The 24,772-nt window shown below is 30.2% G+C and overlaps 4 protein-coding genes across 10 annotated transcripts; 2 read left to right on the forward strand and 2 right to left on the reverse strand.

The window, feature by feature from the left end:
- Window positions 1-280: 280 nt before the first annotated feature.
- On the reverse strand, window positions 281-15,750 carry Nsl1 (non-specific lethal 1). Of its 7 annotated transcripts, none has more exons than XM_064216178.1 (11): window positions 15,594-15,750; window positions 12,722-13,779; window positions 10,958-11,084; window positions 5,821-6,014; window positions 5,480-5,631; window positions 4,956-5,102; window positions 4,444-4,528; window positions 3,853-3,987; window positions 3,640-3,718; window positions 3,063-3,369; window positions 281-2,670 (listed from the first exon to the last, which is right to left on the reverse strand). In XM_064216178.1, exons 2-11 carry the CDS (start codon window positions 13,555-13,557, stop codon window positions 2,423-2,425), a joined length of 2,310 nt encoding a protein of 769 aa, XP_064072248.1. In that variant the 5' UTR covers window positions 13,558-13,779; window positions 15,594-15,750; the 3' UTR covers window positions 281-2,422. The 7 variants fall into 7 exon arrangements, with proteins under 7 accessions (XP_064072248.1, XP_064072249.1, XP_064072247.1 ...); XM_064216179.1 differs by having other exon boundaries at window positions 12,722-13,776; window positions 15,594-15,747; XM_064216177.1 differs by lacking the exon at window positions 15,594-15,750 and adding an exon at window positions 13,916-14,218 and having other exon boundaries at window positions 12,722-13,776.
- Window positions 15,751-17,616: 1,866 nt separating this feature from the next.
- LOC113400789 (nuclear pore complex protein Nup107) lies at window positions 17,617-20,248 on the forward strand. The gene has a single exon (XM_026640447.2). The coding sequence runs from the start codon at window positions 17,693-17,695 to the stop codon at window positions 20,210-20,212; it is 2,520 nt and encodes an 839-aa protein (XP_026496232.2). The 5' UTR covers window positions 17,617-17,692; the 3' UTR covers window positions 20,213-20,248.
- On the reverse strand, window positions 20,239-21,846 carry LOC113400794 (DDRGK domain-containing protein 1). Its single transcript, XM_064216171.1, has 6 exons — window positions 21,564-21,846; window positions 21,389-21,481; window positions 21,173-21,288; window positions 20,962-21,093; window positions 20,674-20,850; window positions 20,239-20,584 (listed from the first exon to the last, which is right to left on the reverse strand). Exons 1-6 carry the CDS (start codon window positions 21,655-21,657, stop codon window positions 20,324-20,326), a joined length of 873 nt encoding a protein of 290 aa, XP_064072241.1. The 5' UTR covers window positions 21,658-21,846; the 3' UTR covers window positions 20,239-20,323.
- A 951-nt stretch (window positions 21,847-22,797) lies between these two features.
- On the forward strand, window positions 22,798-24,595 carry Eca (eclair). Its single transcript, XM_026640459.2, has 4 exons — window positions 22,798-23,008; window positions 23,098-23,321; window positions 23,798-23,941; window positions 24,292-24,595. The coding sequence occupies exons 1-4, from the start codon at window positions 22,873-22,875 to the stop codon at window positions 24,439-24,441; spliced, it is 654 nt and encodes a 217-aa protein (XP_026496244.1). The 5' UTR covers window positions 22,798-22,872; the 3' UTR covers window positions 24,442-24,595.
- The last annotated feature ends 177 nt before the right edge of the window (window positions 24,596-24,772 follow it).

A 24,772-nucleotide genomic window follows, 5' to 3' on the forward strand; every position in this document is an offset into this window, starting at 1 on the left:
AAGTTTTGATAGTAACTGATTAATGTGTAGGTAAAAATACGAATTGTTTTGTTTCTTAAAAAATAATTTATGAATAATACATATATTACCAAGTTTTGAAATATTTAAAACTATTGTTTCAATTTAATTATAACTAATATGAAGTATATTATTTAATAATATTTTAATTAGCAGGGCAATCTACGAAACTTCTCGTTTACAATTATGTCACACAAGCTTTTGTAATATTACTAAGCCATTATTCGTTGTAGTAGGTAGTCCATATGAATAAAACAACAAATTTAACGCATCAATTTTTATTTTTATTTTGCATACTAACATATACAACACATTTTGTATATCTCAAGCGCTTGACTTCAATCGTCACTTTAAACCTAAACTACTCTTACAATAAACAAGAAGACTTTGGCTTCCTTTCAATTAAAAACATTAAAATATTACTTCATCTAATTTGTCACCCTCTTTACAAAATACAAGCAAAATGCTATTTTAATGACTTGAAGAGAAATATAAAAGTATACTGTTGATCGGTCTCAAGTTTGTTTCTATTTATTTTCTTAAAAATTGAATTTTTAAATAAAATTCATGTATTAATCAAAAATATGTAACACTAAAAACATGAAAAATTGAAATACCTTTAATTTCCCTGACATGTCATTAATTCAAATCATAAAATTACAAATCAAACATTTCAATCCTGCATACTCCATGCAACCACCGAGTATCACATCCTTAAATAAATAAGAGAAGAATGAAAAGTAGCTTGAATGTAAAAATAACAAAACTACACCTAGAATTTTGACCGCTACTGTTGAAAATTGTTATTTTTCAAATATAAATCAATGTTTCCAAGTTATGTAAAGTGATAATGGAACTCTTATAGAGATTCAAATTATTTATAGCCAGTCTATTAGTTACTATTCAGTGCCCATTAATATTTACAAATCGCTTAGCGTATTCGGGCAGGTTTCACTAGAAATACTTACTCTAACATTGAATAAACAAATCATATATCTAATACTCCCAGATAGATTATGACAAAAATCAAAGGCACCCATTCCCAAGTACATATATAATATTTTCGTAGACTAAGGCGTGTTTGCCTGAATGTTATATACTTTTAATGTAATTGTAGATTTTTAAAGTTGTTTTACTTGTGCAGGAAATGAACAAAGTGTTTGTCATATATTATATAATTTGAATATATTAAAATTAGGAATAATTTGAACTATGAGGAATTAGTTAGGGTGAGCTTATAGTTAAAGACACTGGATGTACTTACAATCTGTACATTAATTCGTAAATAAGAAATAAGGAATCTTACTTCATTATTATTTTACATTTTTTACAAGTTATCTTTATACAAGTTAACATTATCTTAAAAGTAATAAAGCTTTTGGAGTTTAGCGAATGCCATTAATTTCATAACCACATAGAAATTACTAGAATAATATTGTAATAACTATTAAATGAAAAACGCAAAAATCAATTTAAAAATGAAACCTGTCAAAGTTAAACACAAAAATAGATAGAATTAATAATAAAAGGTTAATACAAAATGAAAGATTTTTACCATACATTGAGATCTGATAGATTAATCGAATCTTCTTATAATCTATTTATTTTCTTACATATATAATTATACAAATATTTTAAAGATAATTTTTTCTGTAGTCGTTGAACTGGTTGAGTGTTAGATAATTATGTCAGATTCGAATAAATAAAAATGCAGTGTCATTAATTTACAATATAACATGAATTGTGAACGATAAAATTATATGTAATACTAGCTTTAAATGTAATATTTATATAGTCCTTTCCGAAACTATTTATACTATATAAACAAAACAAATATAATAATAACAAATTGCTAAGTTAAATACTGTAAATAAAATCACTCAGCTTGTGTTGTTACATGTGATCCAAAACATTATTTTATTTATTTATTTTGTAATATATGATATATATCTTTGACTAATAGTTACAGAATCGCAATTGTCATAATATTATTTGAATAGCAAAACATATATAAATAGTTTGGTCTTTTAAATCAATATTATACAAAATAATATTGGAATTGGAAAGGACTAATATAAGTTATTGTTTTGCATTGATATTCACAAAATATTATGCATGTATGAATTGTGTTACAACCCAAAAGTTAAGGATATATTTATCGTTTTGCAAAATTACTTTTAATTTTTTAATATTCAGTAATAATATATAATTTTTGCACAAGAAATTTTAAAAAACGAAATATATTTGATGTCATAGAAATATATGGATGAATTACCAAAAAATAGCTGTGTTTCTAAATTATTTTAGAAATAGCTATTAAAGTTTAATAATTTTTAGTTTCCTAGAACAAATGTTATCATGACTTCTGCTGTGTCAGATAGCTTTAAGAGTAATAAACACAAATTCACCTGAGTGTACTTTTTCGTCTTTCTGACTTCTCACTACCAGGATTCCATTCTGCATCATCAGGATCATCACCATCAAATACTAAGGGTGATAATGGGGATAGTGTGCTCAATTCATCGCCTTCTTCATCTATTCTCGGCGGCGTCGGTTCAGGACTGCTAGGTCGATAGCCTTCCGGCATGTTGGATAACATCTCGATATACAGGACATCTGGCAACGGGAATTGTCTTGGAGAGTATGGTCTCACTGTCTGGAATAATATAGGTGTTAACATTGTGAGAATTCTGTGTTACTTACAAGTTTATATCACATAAAGAATATTTAAAATGAGAACAGTTAAAAATATAATTGAACTAAAACAAGCAAAATAATATAAGTAGGAAATAAATTAGGTTTAATTTTATGGTAGATGAATTTTAAAAGAACAGTTAAATTTTTGTTTTATTTAAAATTATTTTTTTAGAATTTAATAATGTCATTTACTTTTCATATTTACAGTTAAATAAATATGTTTCCTTTATTCCTTCAATATTTACAATTCAATATGTTTTAAAAATTAGTCTAGTTTATTTTAGTATATGAATTGAATTTTTTACATGAACCAAGAACTGAGAAAAATCATGTTATGTGCATAAAACTTGCCTCATGATGTTCTGTTGGAGATGGCTGTCGTTGAAACGCGATTGTTTGCTGTATCGGTACAAGTGGTGGCGGCGGTAGTGGTTGTGGTGGTGATTGTTGGTACATCATCAGTGGTTGCGGTGGCGGTGAGAGCGGCTGCAACATCGGTGGTTGGTCGAGCTGATGCTGCTCGTGTGGGTCGTGTTCAGTGTCAGTGTCGGCGTGGTTGCGACGCGAGCGCCGCTTGCGCAGGTATCGGTTGCGCTCGCGACACTCTGCGCGAGTGTGTCGTGCTTGAACCGCAGCTTCCGAAATGTCTTCCTCCTGCGTAAAATAAGTATTCGTATGTATAATATCCGATTTTTTTAATGAGCTTGCAAATTTTTACTTAGTTATCTAGAATATTTTTGAGTAAAAAAATTATATCGCCCACTCGATAAGTTGTATATAATAATAGCTACTCGTTAGTCCTAACTCTGAGCAGAGCCGGGTGTATAATAAGTTTATATTGAAGGGAAACATACAAACATTTATTTTTATTTATGTAATATGGATAATCCAAGAATATAAGAATTAACAATATTCCAAACTTACTTCGCTCTCAAATGACATTCTGTTAAACTTCATTACACCATTATTTAATGGTGTTTCCGGTATCTCCATAACTCGCCATCTGTAATGAAGTAAATACCGATGATGTATACATAGTAGACTAATTTTGCTTTGTATTATTAATAAGTTAAAAATCAGTTTTATAAATGATCAGCGATATTTTTGATTTTGAAGAAAGTGGTCGCAAACACTCACTTTGGCGTTATGATCTCCTTGTAGGTGAGTATCTCCGGTCGCGTGTTGGCGGCTACGCTCTGGGGTATGACAATGTTATCGATATCGAACGACTGTCGTCGCCACGTGCGCCACTCAGTGCTACTGCGACTGCGCCTATAGAACATTTTATAAATAACAATAGACCATCATCAAATCAGTCACCCGCCTGCCAACTCTATCCTTCATTGGGAATTCTCTTGACTGTGGGTTAGTACCCCCATAAGATGGGAGGTGGTTTAAGGGCTAAGATGCTCGATTTACACATGCATTTATAGAAAATTTCCATCTCATCAGATATCACTCATATCTTACGACAGTCACAGGTTGTGGAATGACTCAATTCGACTCTGCCCAAACGCATACTAACTTTAACATATTTTTTATTATTATTATTTGTAGAAAGCCATAAAAAGCTATAAGACAACCTCAGTATGTCAGCCTGGTAGTATTTTATGTTGTTTGTGCTTTTAATAAATAAAAATATTTAAGGTTCATTGCCATAAAAAATGAAATTTTCCAACATTCCATGTCCAGACAAAAGACAAAAAAGTTTATAAAGTTTTCACTGACCTGTCTTGTCCGGATGTTGACGTCTCTTCATCCCTATCTCGTTCTTTTATTTTTCGCGATAAAGGTGGACGGCCTCTTTTCAATCCTGAAATAAATATAGAATATAATATGTTTTACAGGTGCTGAAACTTAATTACTCTTTTTTGTCGTGAAAAATTACTATGCACGACATATTCCTTGCCCAGCTACATATTTTGTCATACCTACTTTTAAATAATATTAAGTTAAAATATTTGGATTCTTGAACTAAAGAACATGGAATTAACCTTTGTCTGCCCGGCATATTAAAGCAAGATTTACATGAAGTAGAAAACTGTACAAAATAACAAAACAATAACATAGAAAGTACTCAATATCTATTTGTAATTATCATATTAGCTAATAATTCATTTATTTATCTTCGCGTGACAACACTACTAAAATAGGTATTCATGTTGTGCGTTCTATAGAAGCTCTATCTCAGCAAGTTAAGCACTAGCATGCAAGTAAAGAGATATCCCAGTGGCACTTACTGGTGGGGTGTCGGCGGGGCGCGCGGGGTGCGGGCGGGGCGGGCGCGGCGCGGGGCGCGGCCACGTGCGCGCGCCACGCCTTGCCGCAGCGCGAACGGAACCATGAACGCGACGACAGCGCCGACAGGTGCACCGATGGGGATATATCTGAAACCATACCATAAGGATAAATTACGATTTGTGTTTAATCACTGACTTGTGAATTTGTTTAAAAATCAACGTTGCACATATATGTGCAATACATTTTAGGCTCCATTACGTGCCGGCCATTTAACACACCACAGTTAATATTTTTAAAGACATATTCGACTATAGCATCAATATAAAAACGGGTCTGACGGTACTAGTCTTTCCTCTATATTACGATAATTTAGCTGATTGAAATAATTTAAAATTCAATTGTATCAAAATTTAGTTTAAGAAAAGGACTGATTTGAAGAAAAAAAAACAAATTATTATTCCATATTTGCACAATGAAGTCACATTGTCGCCGAAAAATGACTAGCACAATTTGGGCTTCGTACCTTTGACATCGCTGAGCACGGGGTGGTAGGCGGGGTCGACGAGCGCGAGGCGGCGGCGCGGCGGCAGCGTGGCGGCGGGCGGCGCGGGCTGCGTGGGCTCGGCGCGCCCCGTGCACACCGAGCAGCTCTCCACGTTGCGGCGGCAGCTGCATCTGCAGTACACACGATATACGCGTTTAGAAGTTGCGACATTTGAAACATTTTCTAAAAACTACACACAGATTGTTCATCTAATAAATTAAAAGGTGCGAGTAGCTAACTATATGATATTTAGCTATATGGTTTCTTAGTTTCTTATTAAACTGAATTAAATGGGATTGGCGAATTATGAGGATACTCACTTGACGTCCGAAGGTTTAGCCGCTTTTGTTGTGGCTATGTGCAGATTGTGCATCTGCAGGAGCTTCCTCTTCTTGAACGTGTCCCTCCTCAGCGGTCGTACACGAGCGCACGAGCACTCATCGTCGCCGGGAAGACTGCCCTCGTAGCCTACTGGCTCGCCTTCGAACTGCACGGAACCTTTAGCTTCACGGACCTGAAATATGATTCAATTAATAATAATATTTGATAAAATGTATAATTACACTTAATTCAAAGTATGAATTTCTAATAATGACTCCATTTCTAATAATGACTAGTTCCAACGACGAGATACGCTGTCCAAAACGCTTTTCTCAAAAAAAAAAACAACACAGCCTTTTAAGAATTAAATATTTTGGTTACGAGAGGGGGTGTGTTTCAATTTATCATGTGATAAATATCGCACCTATATCAGAATGTTATGTAAATCATTTTATTTTTTTCTTTTCGTGGTATATTTACGGCTGAGGTCTTGTGATCATTTAATTAAGTAAACTTTTGTTTGTCTTTTTTTCCATAGTATGTATTCCTTTTAAGCTACATAAATAGATAGTATGAACTCAAATAACCTCATTGAGGTTAATGAAATTTAACATAACATACGTCAGACGAATTTATGTCTCCACACAATAGCTGTTATATTACATGATATGTAATAAACAATCTTCGCCAAACGGTCTTATTCTAATCCGATTGTTTGGACGCTAATGACAAAAAAAAATCTACTTCCAATTTATATTGTAAGTGATTTTTTTTTAAAATAAAACACTACCAATTGTAACATTTGTATGTCCATCCGTGAGGAATTAATACTTAATATATTTTTATACATATTCCAACAATCATAGACGAAAATATTGTAATTTTAAAGTGATATCGAATATTAAAATTATTTCATCATTTAAGGTTCAATAAATATTTCAAATGAATTATAGCAATACTTTAATACCGAACTATACCGCTTCTATTAATTAAGTTGTTCGATAATATTGTATTAGTTATAGTGCCCGTATTACTGGGCTACTATTGTCGATTCAAAATTTGGTACACTAATAATATTTAAGCCCGCATGTACAAATGTACAAACAATTTATACTAAGTACTGTAACAATTGTACAGTATTTCCTAGGATTGGGATTAAATTATAAATAAAAAATATAATTGTTAAGCCATGAAATATCTGATTATATCGTTATTAAAACAAAACTATACATTCAAATAAATATCGGTATTTCTTCGGTTTCATATTAACATTACCTATTTGAATTAAACACGTCAAGCACAAATTCCAATCGCATAGGAATGGAACAAAATATTTAAGATTACAGACGACTGACCTAAATACGTAAACAAACGTATGATAAGATTAGATTACGTGTTACTTAATTTGCTTACGACCAGTTCCTATATTAATAAACGATTCATTTTTCTTATCACTGGTAATACTTTTACATCAGACTATTAATCAAAATATATCTGAAATCCGTACGGTTAGTAACCTTATATACAACGCGGGATTTATTTGCCGGACAGAAATTAGTCACAGTGACTGCATAGTTATCGTTGTTAAGGGAGGCTATTGCCGTCGATTGTGCAAATTGATCGGTTAATACGTTTACTAAAATATCAAACATCGTTATAATATTTTAAATTCAAATTTACGAACATCCAGGTGTGTTTAAATTCGAACTAGCAGACATACATTTCGCATATACTGTATATTATTGTATTTTTTAATAATTTATTTATTTATAATGATGATGTATTGAATATACTGCTTCGATAGCAGACCATGACCCAAGCAACCAATAACTTGAATTGTATACCGCTTCTCGTATTACATTTACATGTACCATACCAAATTACCTATATTTAGTCTCTATCAATCTATTATTAACAGAAACTTTTCTGCGTTTTTCTTTTAAACTGTATTTGTTAATTACGACATTATCACAAAATAGAAGGACCGTAAATATAAAAATATATGTCAATTATAGACATTATAAACAATATTAAATAATGTAAGTCACGAGTGTGTCCTTGAAACGAAGCGGTTGAACATGTTGAATAAATGAAATAGGTCAAGCGACGCTTGTTTTTATTATTAATTTTTCACAGCGGTAGCATTGTTACACAATCAACAAATGTGAATTTTTATTCATAATTTCTAGTGTTAACTCAAAAATAAAATAATGTAATCGCCAACCAAAAAGATACAATTATTTTAATTTAACCAAATGCAATGATGACTTGCACCATTTAAGGAATTTCATTTTTAAATCGCTAATTTTGTATTGCACTAACCTTGACAAGTTGAAGATGTACATTTTTATATATCAATCGACGAAATCATAAAAATCACCAGAATTTACACTTACTACATTTACAATACAAAAGAAAGTCTTAGTTCGACTCGAAGAATTTGTCGCAGTAATTTATAAGTTATTACAGATAATTATTGAAAAAATATTAAAATTTTCTTTGTACAATTAAATGTCAATTGTTAAGCATAAATTAAACTTATTATAACTTCGTAAAAATTAATCAAAAAATACGATGGAACTAAAAATAATAATAAGTTTCTGAATATCACGTGTTTTATGTAAACTGTAAATTGAGCTCTTATATTATGAGTACAAAATGAAGATTAATTCACATAGTCGTATTTTAATCTACCTCGCATAATAACAACATTAACAAGTTATCTGTCTAGCGTCTAGACAGCACACAATGGTTAAACTATGACCATGAATCACATATGAATCATAGGTTAAGAAAATGGTTGATCCCTTGTAAAGAATTTCCCTAAGAATCAGTTATTTTTTAGAAGAAAAAAAAAAAAAAACAATATACTAGGATATTCATTTCCACTGCAATATATTGATATATATAAAATGTGTATATTACATACGTTATTGTAATTACACGTGTTAAGTGTATTTTTTAAATGTGATATAGGTATGAGATAAAAATACATACTATAGTCTGGGTTTATAATTGTTAGAAAGGCCAAAATCTGTGTATTGATAAAAAATAGACAAAGATCCTTTCCCTAAAAAAAAAAACACTTTATTTATGTTACCCCAATATTTTATTAATCTTATCTCGTTTTTAATTTTATGAAAATTATTATTGGCGAGTTTATATTATAATATATGATATCTAGCTATAATTAAAAATAAATTAGACAATCAATTTGAATGTAAATACATAATACGAAAACAAATTTTATTTTATAAACTAGTGGATACTTATTTTTGTGTTAAGTTCAGATACCCTAAACTTATAAATGCGTATACATACATACAGCACCCGACTGTGCTAACTTTAAAACAGACAGCTTTTGAAGTTGTGTTTGTTTAATAAGAAAATTATTTATTTATTAAATCAGCTTAGTTTTGTTAGTTTTATAAAATAAACTCTTTTTCTTTTTTATATAGGCTACCCTAGGCTGTAAAATATAATTTATAAAGATATTTCTTTAAATATTTCCCAAAAAAAAAAATACGATAGAAATAAAGCTCCACCTTTTGAAGGTTGATTGTATTATACCAGAAACATTTACGCAACTGTCAACAAAAACTATACAAAGTCTCGAATTGAAATATTATACCATTCTTTCGATTCAAAGCCGTAGGAACAATCCGAAAGAAACGTGAATCCGTAGAAACGCATACGGAACAAAGAATGAAACCAAGTTCAGGAGTACTCTTTTAGTATACGGGCTGCTTGTTTTGACTTCATACGAGTTAATCAAGGAATTCGGGTATATTTTTAACCAATAAGATATAAACTTTCACCAACCGATCTGTTCTTGCGTAAATATACTACGCCCAGCGTATTAGTAATTAATTTATAACCTATTGGTTCTAATATCAAAGAGTAACAGCAATAGTTATCGACATAATACTTTTAAGATTAATATTATTTTTTATTTTGAAAAGAATTTCAAATTTTTAACGATTATACTAAGGTAGAGTAGACTTTTTTTTTAAATGGAAGACATATATTTAATGTAGCTGACTTTTGCTTACACATTTTGGACCGACAAGTCTTATATACAAAGTTTTATTGTATCTGTTATAGATTTGGCAATATTCTTCAAAAGTCAACATATTAAGCCCTATTTCATCTCAAACAAAATATTAATGGGCTATATATAATATATAGACTAATATCAATTATAATAAAAACAACATACATAACATTTACTTTCATCTTTACGATGATTTATCATAAGATTAAATTTTAAAAAGGTTTTGTATGCCCTGTATAAACCATATCTTAGATTTTCTTGACCATAATATCTCTCGTGTCTATCTTTCTTTATACTGACTCACTCATCATCAAGCCAGAACAGCATTACAAAGATTTCCTTCACAAGTAGAACAACAAATAAATGGGTGGATATCTACCGAAATGTGCTAACACAATATGGCTTTAAAAAATATTTTCAAACAAGAGTAAGAATCTAATTTTTATTTACTGTAAACTTGTAGTGTTTGTTTTTTTATGTATTACTGAGTTGTACTTCTCAACTTTGTACAGGTAAAATACATAGTGTCTCTTCCTATTAATAATTAATATTTCTATATTATTGCCCCCTTGAAGTTATCATATTCATACAGTCTTACTTAATGAGTGTCTATGTCACGAAAGAAGTAAATATGCTAAATTTCAAGTTTATAAGACTTTTAGTTTCAAAGTTCTCGTGAGTCAGACAGTGGTAATTCGTTTATTTATAAATATAAATAACATAGCACATAGGAACTTCCATAATGTTATCCTTAAAATCTACAAAAAAAAAACAAAGAATCATTTAAATTACGAAGTGATTATATCAAATTAACTTCAGCAATTTATGTAGCTTTCGATGTAACGGTCATGTAGTTACATTTTAAAACTTTTAAATTATTGAAGTTATCACAAAACTGTTTTTACAGTATGTGCGTATTGAAATAACGATTAAAACGGCATAACAATCTAAAAATAAGAAAAAAACACATAGCGACTTTTGCAGGCGCAACGACGATTTATGCTTTAAATATATTACATAGTTGGATATACATAGAAACATTAATTTATAAAACACATTTAAGTTATAGATGTGACTGTTACCTGTCTGTGCAAGTCATTGTGCTGTCGGATCTTGTACTCCAGCTCCTGCACCTGGACCTGCAGCCAGCACCAGCGCGACGCGATCGACGCGCGCGCCTTCTGCCACGACCACAGTGCTCGTTTCTCACTGAAATCATTATTGCATATAATTAAAATAAAACATACTTTATATAAAAAAAAACAGTAATGTCAAATTAATTATCTTCCATTTTAATAGTAACATTTTCCAAAAAAATCTTAAGAAAATTACATAATTATTATTCCCAAATAACTGATTCAACTTGTTCAATATGCATAAGTAGTAATGTATTTTAAGGAGCTTATTGTATGTATATATTTATATACAACCTTTTTCAACCATTAATGTAACTTTATATGTTATTTCATTTCTTTTTCATGACACAATGAAAAAATTACAATACTAGAATTCCATTTCAGAAAAGATAAAAAATTAAAACAATTTAAATTTACTTTAAATTCAAATATATATAAAAGTATTTAAATATATCAGATAATTTAGATTAACTACCAATCTAAAATTATTGACCATAATATTGCAAATTCTGAATAGAACATGAAACTAAAATAGAATATAGGTCAGTATATTTTCAAGTGTTGTTTGTTTGGAAAGAAGTTTGAGCTTATAATAATATAATTGATATAATATTAACAAAGTTTGTAAAATCATGACATATTCAATGGATTTTTATTGGATATACGGATTGAATAATATATTAACTAAGTATTTACCAAATAAATGTAATGTGATTAACACTAAAATATATAAATGAATAACCAATTGTACAGATAATTAACTGTATATATATGTGTTGATTATTTAAATTGATTCTTAGAAGTAGTTTTAAATTATCATCTTAAAAGTTATCATTACTATATAATATAAATTATATAACCATACATCTCAGGTCCAGATATAATATTGTATTTTAAAAGAAATAGCATAAAAATATGGTTGAATTAAAATAATACTCAATATTTATGGACATTGGAAATCTAATATACATATGATTAGTAGGAAATTAATATGAATCACAGCTATTATAAATAAATAAAGTGTTACTAAAAATTTTAACATTCAAATAAGGCAATGAACTTTCAAATTCTAAAACAATAGAAACACTCCATGCTTTTAAATAACCTATTAGAAATTGTTGTATGTAAAAGTAATATTAATTTTAGGAAAAATCTATTTAGTAAAAATTGCACAATAGTAAACATTTTTACATATCCAAAACTATTTATTAAAAAAATATGTTAAAAATGTATTAAATAATTACTTTTATAAATAATCATTTAATTTCTGTAATTCAGTTTGTTTGAAGTGAAAAGTGGTTCTAAAAAAAAATACTAAAACCAATTCCTACCTTTTTTACACTTAAAAACATACCATTTAATACTAGTACATTTCTAATTTAAAAGAAACCTAATCTACAATAAAATAAAATTTTACTTAAACAAATATTCATTATGATATGTAAAATTCTGGGTTAATTTTCAGAATCTTACCTTGATTAATTATTATTAGTGGTCTAAATGGTTCTAAACTAATTTAATAAAATAAATATATGTAATATTTTTTATAAGTCTAAAATAAAATAGTATATATTACATTGTATGGTCTAAAAAGCAACATTCTGTTAAACTATTTCCAATATTAAAAAATTAAATACTTATGTTTTGTACTGTGTTTGTACTTCCTGTGGATATTTATTATACTATTTACAAGTCAATAATATAACTTACATAGGCATGTGCTGTTGATGGGGATTGTTGTATGTGACTGCTTCATCGTTACTCTCAGCTCCTGATGAAGAAGCAGTAGCATCCGAGTCTAACTGATGTTTAACCACAGATAAATGAGAACGGAGTGCACCTGCAGAGTCTTCCAAGCCAGCTAGTGTACCGGAAGCTATTCCAATGGATGCTGATCGTGTAGCATCACCTTTGGATGTGCCCGCTCTGTAGTATTTAGGACCAACTACAGAACGGGATGCTGCATTAGCCTGTAAGGCCGCAGTGGTCTCTATTCTTTTTAACAAAGCTTTGATGCCCATTGGCCTCCCTCCACCATCTTTGCGAGCACCACGAGTACTTTTTTCAAATGACTGAGCTGCTTCTTCTGATATTTTCTTACCAATTGCACGTGCTTGTAGTATCCTCAATCGTCGCAACAAAAATGCACAACGGCGTTCTAGGCGCGCTTGTAGTAGTCTAACCTTGTCCTCTGCAGCATCTCCTTCTGAATCAGCAGTATCAGCAAGATCAAATCCACTAAGAGGAAATATTACATCCGGATCACCAGTAGACAAAGTATCCCCTCCACTTTCTAATGTTTTAATTGCTTGGAGGAGGTCTGCTTGAACCAGATCACTATTACCCAGATCTACTAGGATCTGTTCCATTTCTTGTGAATCTTTAGCTAAGCTAGGTTGATTTTGGAGTCCCATGTCGTCTTCCTCCATGGGTATAGCGAGGTTGTCGACGGACGCGAGGGCCCGTCTTCGGTGGGTTAGCTTCTCGGTCTCGTTGGTCGCGTCGAAGTGGTTAAATTGGAGTGTCACAGAAAGCGCCGGGGCCATGACACGAGCGTCGCCCGCCGCGGACGCCGGCGCAAGACGCGTCAGGGCGGGCTTCCTACTTCACTCATTCCAACCTTATATAACGTTTCACTTATACACTCGTTCACAACATTAACACTGTTCTGCACTTCACTAAACTGCTATTAGCAGTCATTCTCCGGATCAATCACCAGCCGGCTCTTGAGAGATGAAAGGCGAAGACCAAAGGCGTACAGCGCGCTTCTGAAAACAACGGTTAACACTGATTATATGCCGGTTTTTGTTTATACAGAAGAAACATTGTTATCACTAATAGCTCATAATTAATAAACATTCAAAAGGCTGTCTCCAAATCCACATTATTTGAAACTTAACCCACGTGATAACGAATAGAGTTCGCAAGCGGTCGTAGTAGCTTGTTTTCTGTACGATATGGAACAGGAAATGATACACTTCTCAAACACTTATTGGGGAATCATTGATACATTGTTTTCACATGGCACACAAAACTAGTTCATAACGAATGAATAAAATAATGAAAACGAAAAAAAATTAATAGTAATGGCGGAGTAGGGCCTAAAAACACTATTCAAATGAGTATGAATTCAATTCTAGTGACGAAACGTAGCGTAGACCGAACCAAACGCCACAAGCACTGGACGACTTCTGAATGTTAAAAAGAGATAGCTACAATGTCCCTGAATTAGTACTTGCGCGGTAAAGTCAAATACGCAATAATTTATAAACATATTGAAACATAAAATGTTCAAAGCTAAATTAGCACTCAAATAAAATACGTTTTAAATAAAAAAAAAGTAATAACATAAACATTTACGATATCTACCAATGTAAAAATATGAAAGTCTCACAATTGATACCTTATAGCTTACCGCCACGCTTTATTCTAACAATAGAGTTTAGTAGTGAAAATCATGACGAAATAATTGAAAAAATGTGAAATCGCTTTTGGGTAAAGTAAATAAAACGAAATGAAAAAATAATTTCTCTTTATATTATATACTATTATATTTCATTTTATTTTTATATATTATATTAGTGGAACTGTACCGAGGAGCAAATGAGCATTTACGAGTATTGGTAATATAATTACTTTGTTATTTAGTTTAGTTTAGGTTTAAAACGATTTATAGATTTTTGTATACAGACAATTTTTTTATGAATAATCAATTTAGTAAATATCGATAAATTTAAAATCATAGAACGTAAACGAACAACATTTCTCCGTGAATGCACCGTGTGTCACATTTTACGCAATTACAGTATTTTAATTTAAAGATTATCAATAAAAGTATATAGAATTTGGGCTATTAAAATAATGATGTCAAAATTCTAAATTTTTTGTAACCTATTTTTAATATTTAACTAATTTTTTTTTTTTAACTCATATAAGTTCTACTTGGTAGTGAATATATTGTACTTTTATTAGAGAAAATCAATAAATGATTTAACTATAATGTTTAAATACTTATTGTATAATACATAAATAATTCAAAAATAGCTATTCATGATATACAATATATATATTATATTATAAATATCACTTTCAAGTAAATTAATTTAGCGAATATTATTTTCCAAAATGATTTATTTATTGCTCATATCATAATATATATTTTTAAAATAAACTTTTGCATTAAGTTAATCATTTTCTACACCTTATCAATATAATAAGTAATAGCATTGTGATGCAAGAAGTAAAATTTACTTTTTATATGTACTTATATAAATTTAGTCTGCGAGACAAACTTTATTTTTAGTATAATTCTACACATGGTAGGTTTATATTTAATTCAGATTAGTATTTATCCTGTCTTTATTATATATTTATTATATGCATTATGTTAAACAAATGTTAAAGATTTGTTTAGTGTACTAATGAATATTTACATGTTGATTTATAAATCTAATTAATGTGGTGGTATAAGTTATTTGTTCAAAATAGCATCCCAAGTTTCACTGTTATTAATTAATAAAACTTATTTTGTTAAGATTTCTTAAAAATAGAATGAAAATAAACTGAATATAAATATTCTTACCTTTAAGATGGTATTTGTTGAAGTTGCTTCATATTTTGGATAGTTCTTTTTCACTAAATAGACATCTATTGCTTCCATATTGAACTGCAAATTAAACCAATAATAGATAGAAATAAATGAAAGGATAAAATGTTTCACAAATATCTTGAGCAATTTAAAATCTCTTAGATTGTGGTGGTGACAGATAACTGTCAGAAGTTAGCAAGCAAAATATGACTTGTGTCATAAAAAGTTAAGAATTTATAAGATTTTTTTTTAAGCAAATTATCATTTTTAATAATATATTATATACCTCTTCTGAATACATAATACCAATGCTTCAAAATTGTTAAATTGTAATTAACGACTTAACAGAGGATATCTGTCAAATAAAATCTAATTATGTAAATGAAATAGTGAATTCACAACTAATAGATTACTTTTTACTTATGTGCCATTCATTCAGCCCATTTAATGTACCCAAAACCATAGATATATAACCAAAATTCTATTCACCAGAAACATACTAACTTCATCAATCAAGAAAATGATTTCTCAGTATAGTCTTTTTCGACTCGTTATTTTTGTATTAAATTAATACTATAACAAACATTTATTCAATTACCTAATATGGTTTTTTGTCTCATAATAAATTGTCCACACTAAACCTGCATAGAATCCTAGTGGGTATTGAAATCATTTAAATAGAATATGAATTGTTGTTACGAGTAACTTTATTGAAATGTAATTAAAAGAACATTTTTAGCAAATGAAAATTTGGCCTTATTTTTATCTAGTTTCCATCATATAGACATATTTTGCTAGGCTATAGATATTAGTTATAACATTATTTTTTATAATCTCGTAGGAAATAAAAGTCCAAAGAATATTTTTGGTGTACTAAAATATTTCACAATATATATTTATAAATAAATGATAAATAATGTAAGAATGTAATCATTTAACCTTTGGAGTATTTACAACCTTGTCTAACATAAATATTATTTTGAAATAAATCATAGTCTCAATCAACTTCGAAATAAATAAACATAAATTAAATATTGTATATTAATAATATATTAATTGAAATAAACATAAATTACTGATTACTTATGTCTTAAATCTAATTTTAATATTGCAGTATTAGTATAAGGATGATGATGAGTAAATGACTCTACATTCTATTATAATTAAGGACAAATTTTAATTTCAAGTTAATATTCTTTACTTTGATTGATAAGGGATTTATATTTGATCTAGATACAAATCTAGAGAAACAAGTTTTATATTTGATAATGTTTAAAATGATTTTTTGCTTTATTTATTTTTTTAAGCAATTATTAATATTAATTTTTGACGAGTTGGTTTTTTATTATATATATTATATAAAGTATTCATTTAACTTCTACTGTATACCGTTGTATTGTTTTAATATATTTTTTAACTTTATTATCATGAAAATAAAGATGTTGAACTTACCTTAATGAACACGCGAAGATAATATATAAATAAGAGTTATTATAAATTTGTCAATACTATTCTAAATTTGGCTATGTACATTCGATTACAAAATTGGTGATTTTTTTCTATACATTTCTATTAATGTCAATTGGAAAATAAGTTTAGTTTAAAACTATAACAATCAATTACATAAAAAATATATTTGAGAAACGTTATTTTTTTTCTATTTAGAAATGTTTCTATTTTGCACTGTTTTTATATGAATATTATAAATTTTAATTTATTTGTAAATTTATCTTTAAAGTAGAACCCGCTTCTGAAGTATTGCTTTCAAAAGTAAAGTGGATGTTGAAATGTTAAGTTAGTAACTACACATTTCAGTTATACATTTTAAATTTGACTACTATTATATAAATTATTAATCGTAAAATATTTTTAAGTAAATAATACTTAATTATACCAATAGAGTACTATTATTTTTAAATAATATTTTATTAAATCGATTCGTTGGACGTTATCTGTTTATCTTTTTCTTTTTTTCTGTGCCATCGCTTAATAATATTGTCTGTCAAAAGATAATAGTTTTGAGTTTTGCTTTGAGAAAAACGTTACCGATATAACCGATATAATTTCAAGTGCAACATCTATTAAATATAGCAATGAGTTACGATAATAGCTTTCAATTGCATTCTACACACCAATCCCATGGTCAAAGCAAAAGAAGCAGATATTTATTAGGCAAAGATGAATCACTAAATATATCGGCAATACTTAACGAGACAACTACTTTTAAAACTCTTAACGATACTAGTTTGAGACAAGTTTTAGACGAATCTTCAGTTTTAATAAATACCGGCAATGCAGGAGACGGCCTAAGTGAGGCCTTTTTTGAAATAATACAATCCAGCCGGCCGAGTACCATTTTAGACACAATTGCGAGGTTAGCTCAAGCTTGTTGTGATTCACTTGAGCTAGTAGAACCTTGGAACCGATATAATGCTCAAAATTATTGGCTTGCAGAAGAAGCAAACACGTGGAAACTCATCTTTAGCCTTTTTGCCGATTCAATTTCCGAACACCCTAAAACTTTAGACAGTCAAATTCTTGAACCAACTTTATCTCAACAAAGCCTGGTAAATGCTTATTTTGAAACCGAATCTGAACTTCGTCTGTTGCAAGTATTAGTTAATTGGCTTGAAGTGACAGCAACATATCAAGAAGGAGCAACACAAACAGCTGCTCCAGTAATAGCTAACAACATACATTGGGGTAATACACTTCATCAACTACTGATAGGATCAAGTTTGTTTAACAAAGAAAAAAATAATTCTATGATCACATGTATGGATCCTGATGCTCCAAGACGTCAAAATAAAACAATACACTCAGATGATAAAAAAGATGATGATGATTTGTGCAAAAGGATTTTTACTGAAGTTCGATGTGGAAAATTTCAAGAAGCAGTGTCGCTATGTATCAGTGCTGGTCAAGCATGGCGTGGGGCTGTTCTACAAGGCTGGAAGTTGCTCCATTATGAACCTGGTGATGTTAATGGTACTTTAGAAGTTACAGGAAACTCTTCAAGAGATTTATGGAAATGGTGTTCTTTAGGTATAGCTAATAATGTCAGTGAAAATACCCATTTCAGAGCTACAATTGGAATCTTATGTGGCCACTTGCCAAGTGCCCTTCCAGCGTGTCAAGGAAATTGGGAAGACTTGCTTTGGGCTCATTTAAGAGTTCAAATAGAAGCTAGAGTTGATAAATTCTTACATGAACATCATGCAACAGCTGAAGCAAATACTACACCCTCTGATGTATTAGATTTATTACAGAGTGAGCTCCAAATAGATGAATTATCTTTACAACAAATTTTTAATTCTGTTAAATCATTGATGGATGGAAAAAGAGAATCAAATTATCAGATGTGTCAGCGTAATCTAATGCTTGGTCACATAAGAGCTATAATGCAAGATTCTCTGGAGTGGCTTGATAGTGTTGAAGAAAGATTTGTGAGGTTTTTGGCTCACCTTATTCTTGTTTTAAGGCAGATGGGCAAAGATCCTCAACATGACATTGGTGACAAAATTTTGGAGAAATACGTAATTCAGATTATTGAAGGCTTAGTTGAAGGTACAAGTATATGTCCAGAACTAATAGCCTACTATACCTCAACTGTACCTACGGAGAGGCAAATAGCTTTGTATGCAGAATTAATGGACCGAGTACAGAAAAGTGAAAATAGGCTTGAAATTGTTAGAGCAGGAACAAGAGCAGGTATTGATGTTGCAGCTTCTGCCAGAGTTGCAATAAGGAAAGCAATTACTGACATACAACAGGGCTATGGGAACATAGATCTAACATTCACTCAAACAACAGCAGTGGAGAAAGATAAGACTTTGGTAACTAAAGTGATATCATCACTTGAATGGCTGTCATTTATGTCAAACCAAATAGAAGAAGGTCTATGGCTTAGCAATGCTATGGTTCGAACATTTATTTTTATTGGTAATACTAATGCTGCATTACTATGTGTGAACAGTGTCAGTAAGATGTTTGATGATTTTACAAACAAGGTACCCAAAAACTCTTCAGAACTAAGAGAACATCTTTGTTTAAAATCATACTTAGAAGCAATAGAAGCCTTTGCTACTTGGTACAGACATTTTATAAGTGGCCAACCTAAAGATATAGAGCTATTAGCCCCAGATGCATCATTCTCTGATAAGGTTCATCACGAGCAAAGATGTGCTCAAATTGAACAACAAAAAGCTCGATGGCAGAATGCTATACTTCATCAATCTCGGCAAACAAAGCAACTACTTTATAATATTCTGTTATTCCCTGGAGGATGGCTACAAGATGAAAATGACTCAATTGCCTCTCACAAATTTACCAATGAAGAAAAGGATGAGAGAAACAAACAACTAGATACTTTAAGACGTCTTTGTCTACCAGAGGTTGCACTACTAATTTTTAAAATATTGCAGAGTAGTGATGATATAGATAATCACAAAGAAGCTCTTAAAATGAGCAATTTAATTGCCTGTGAAAACCGTGGTCTTTACCAAGTATTTACAAAAAGTAAACTTTTGGAAGTACTAGACAGAATTAAAGAATCTTCTTTGTTTTTAGTAGAAAAGGGTAAAGATATACTTGGTTATGAATTGGATGAATAATTTCCCATTACAATAAATATTTCATCATAAACAAAATATCTTTTATTACTCTTTACAATTAAAATTTACAATTATTACAAAACCATTTGTGGATACTTAACATAACCGTACTTATGCTATGGATACAGGGCTTAAATTAATTAAATCATTGCTGCTTTCTGCTAAATCAGCTATGGAAACCCTTCCTCTTTGTTTTATAAACTTAGCAACATCTTCAAGCTCCTTCTGTGATATATATATGAATTTTCCTCTGTCATCAATAACACCAGTTAGTTCTCCACTAGTTTGTAGATCAGTAATTCGATCAATAGCAGCTTGTGTTTTAATTTTGAAGTTGCCAGCAAGATCTTCCAATAAAACAACTTTTTGTGCCTATAACATAATTTATAATGTTTAATTAGGGATTCATTAAATGAAAATAAACAGTAGTGTTTCAATTATTGAAAGAGGTGTTATAATACCTTGATATAATCTATGAATTGCTTTAGCATGTTTTCTTGATCTTGTTCTTGGTTCTCATCGTAACCTTCTCCTTCAACAGTAAATGCTGATTTCAATGCTTCATACTCTTCTTGTTCACGTTTCTTCCGTTCTTCTTCTGCTTTTCGTATTGCTTCTTCAGCTTTGCGTTCTTCTTCCTATGTATGGAAATATAACAAGGAATTAATAAGTACCCAGATTATAAGTAATAAATAATTGTTTATTTCTCTTTATGAAAAAGAAATTATTTATTATATTAATTTTCCTACCTCACGTTTTTCTTCAGCTTTTTTTCTCTCTTCTTCCATCTCTTCATCACGTTTCTTTTTCATTTCACGCATTTGCCCCTCCACTTCTCTTGCTTTCTTTTTCTCCATTTTAGCTTCTAATTTTGCACGTTTCTGACGACAGAACCAGAAATTATAAGATAAAGAATTTTTAAAGATATTATTCAACAATTAATATGACATTATAAAATACCTTGGCTCCCATTTTGTCATCCAAATCCAATTTTGGTGCTTCTGGGATACCTTCTTCCTCTACCTCCTCAGCAATTGCAGGTTCTTCTTCAATTAAAGCAGCTTGGTGCCTAGCAGCTATTTAAAAAAAGGATTGGAAAAATAAAATTCTATAATATAAACATACAATAACAAATGTTATATTTAAGCATTTGAATTATAGAATAATATTGCATACCGTTAGCTCTCATCCGTGCTCTCTGATTTCTAACAGCTTGTACTCTGCCTGGACCCCCATCTCTTTGTGCCACAGCTCTAGGTCTTGCTCCAGCTGCATTGATAAGTGTTTTTATTAAGTATCTTTCAATGTTTTATTAGTAATATATCTGTTTAAAAAGCAGTTTATTACTTACGTTGTTGCTTAACTTGAGAAACACGTAAAAACGCAATTGATAAAGCTATTATTACGAGAGCGCTAATAATAGCAGCAATAATAAATGGATCCATCGTTATGTACTTTAAGAAATAACTGGAATATAACCTTAGTAAGAATATTTACAAGAAAGAAAAGAGTAAATAATTAATAATGTTTTTTAGTCTTTTAAAATTCAATAATATCTAATAAAAGCCGAAAATTCATGTTATGATTTATTTTTATAATAAAATGCAATTTGTAGCTACACATACTGTATTCTATGTCATCGTAACGTCATCAATGTCATATATAATATATACTATGTATTATGTCAGGGTTGCTAGATGTTTTAAATTGTCAGTCGTTATGAACGATGTTTTAATGAAACGTCGTATTCCCTAAAAAAGCTATTTCAAATAAATAGTACATTTTTAAACCTACATATACACCATTGTCTTTAATTTAATCCTCATCCTTATTAGTAGTATATAGACTTTAACATAGTTGTATAAAATGTGTAGGTAGAGCGTTACAGATGACGGTTTTTGACTTTAAATAAAAAGTCGTATGAGTCACGAACGATTCGCCTTCAATTTTGTAACTTTTTCTTTTATAAAAGAGGTTCGCTTAGCAATCAAAGTCGAAAAGGTTCTCTCAGACTACGCAGAAGTGAGATAGCAGTAAGATCTTCCAGCGACTCTACAACGATGACGATGTCAACGGTAAATCGGCAATGTGAAATTGGAACATTGGGCCTTCGAGGTGTTGTTGATCAATATTCCAGTTAATATGACCTAACTCTACTTCAAGTACAGCTAGATAATGGACCAGCCTCATCGAGCTTCGCAATATAGTCGCCCACTATGGTAGCCTGCCCAGTAATTATTTACAACCTCTGTCTTGGTGGAGACTAGCGAGTCTGGCAGGGATTTAGAGGCTTATATGAGCAAATTATTTGCCATGAGCAAATATGATTTGCTTGTAACGCCCCTAGTAAGCCTTTTATTTTAATTTGTCACGTATTTGTTAAGTAGTTTTGCCTACCGGACCGCTGATGTAAAATCAATAAAAGCTATTTGTATATCTTCCTATGTTTTGTATATGTAATCGTGGTTATTTTAGTTAGCTTATCAAAGTATATATTAATAAAAAGAAAAAATATATAGAAAAGTGTTGCAAGAATTTATTTGTTTTTATTTATGAACGCAACGATTGTCTCGATATGAAAAAAAAAACTTTCAGATGACGTGTGTCATGTCATTTCGTATTGCTTCCCATCTTCGCCGACTGTATTGTTAGAAGAAAACATGATTCTGTTTAATTTTGCGTCATTAGTGTCCTTTTTATTAGTATTAGATGTTACAACAGCTTTATATTTTCATATAGCAGAAGGGGAGAGAAAATGTTTTATCGAGGAAATACCTGACGACACAACTGTAATTGGTACACTTTTTTCTTATTCTCTTTCAGCCGTTAAAACATAATTTTCAATAGACGACAAATTTAACTTGATGTTGTGTTTTATTTTACAGTAAATTATAAGGTAGAGTTGTATGATCCTCGATCAGGAGGTTTTATGCCATCGTCTCCTGGGATTGGCATGCACGTTGAAGTCCGCGACCCCAACGATCGTATAGTGCTTTCTCGAGTGTATTCCTCTGAAGGAATGATATCATTTACTTCTGCAACACCCGGTGAACATGTCATATGCATGTATTCAAACAGTACATCTTGGTTCAGTGGATCACAGCTAAGAGTAAGTATTTATTGGAAATAATGTTTAGATATTGGCTAGACAGGTTATCTATGGAATGACCTAGTGAAGATTGTAATATTTACAAATATTTCCCAAAATAATTATCCCTAACTTTCTTGTTAATTCCATTAAAAATTTTTTTTATGTATCTCATTGATTAAATATATCAACACTTGTTCAAACAAAAGTATAGCATGGCCAGCCTTTTAACAAATCTTGTGTAATAAAGAATTTAAATAAATTGTTTATATTTTTCTCTTGTGCTTAGTTTGTCTGAATAGGTTTCAATCATTATTCAAAAAGCTGAATAGTATTTACATTATTTTACTTCAAAACTTTTGTTTACTTTTCCATTGTGTTAATTTATATAACTCACCTAAACTGTATAAAAGAAGTATAGTGAAATAAAGAGAGAAGGCTTTCTCCCAGAAGTGAGACATTTATAGACTTACTTTATTTATTATTTGTGACTTCAGGTGCATTTAGACATTCAAGTTGGTGAACATGCAGTGGACTATGCAAATGTAGCACAAAAGGACAAGTTGACAGAATTGCAATTGAGGATAAGACAGTTGCTTGATCAAGTTCATCAGATCACTAAGGAGCAAAGTTATCAGAGAGTAAATATATATATTATAATTTTATTTCAAACTAGAAAAAAAATGACCTCTTCTTGTCTCTATACAAAAAACATGGTGATAAATCAGTTACTGAAAAGAGGTTTTAACCATGACACATTTTGTGATGTTTTTGTGGATAATAATGATATAAGTAGTAGCTATACAGTTATTGGCCAATATGTGTATGGCAAGCTAAATTAATAAAGAAATAAAATATTCTTTAAGTATTCATTTATAAAATAATTTTATTAATATTTTATTTTATAAAATGAAATGAAATCGAAGTATTTCTCTAGAGAGAGAAAGAGAGAACATTGAAATGTATTTTTTACATTCCTTGTTTGTTTCAGCACCGTGAGGAAAGATTCAGACAGACATCAGAAAGTACCAATCAGAGAGTGTTATGGTGGAGTTTGCTTCAAACCGGAGTCCTCATAGGAATAGGTTACTGGCAAATGAGACATCTTAAGAGCTTCTTCGAGGCTAAGAAATTAGTTTAAATCACAATGTCCATAGTCATAATAAATATTCTATTTATATTTGAAAAGCATTGACACCTTCATCCTAAAATATTATTTCAATTTATATTTTCATTTTACAGTAACAAGTATGTTGTGATATGCATTTTTAATAAAATGTATTTCTAAAGAACAATCTGTTTTTTATTACTTTTGTAAAACTTGCTTATATGTAAAACTTAGAACTTGAAAAAAATCTATTGAAATAAGTTATTCAAACAGTAAATTAAATAAAATAGTTTTTTGAAGACTTAACATAATATAGTATACTTAATGATTATTGTAGGTTACTATAAAACAACAATATATAATG

This window comes from Vanessa tameamea, chromosome 11 (genome assembly GCF_037043105.1).
Source record: "Vanessa tameamea isolate UH-Manoa-2023 chromosome 11, ilVanTame1 primary haplotype, whole genome shotgun sequence".
Taxonomy (NCBI): Eukaryota; Metazoa; Arthropoda; class Insecta; order Lepidoptera; family Nymphalidae; genus Vanessa; species Vanessa tameamea.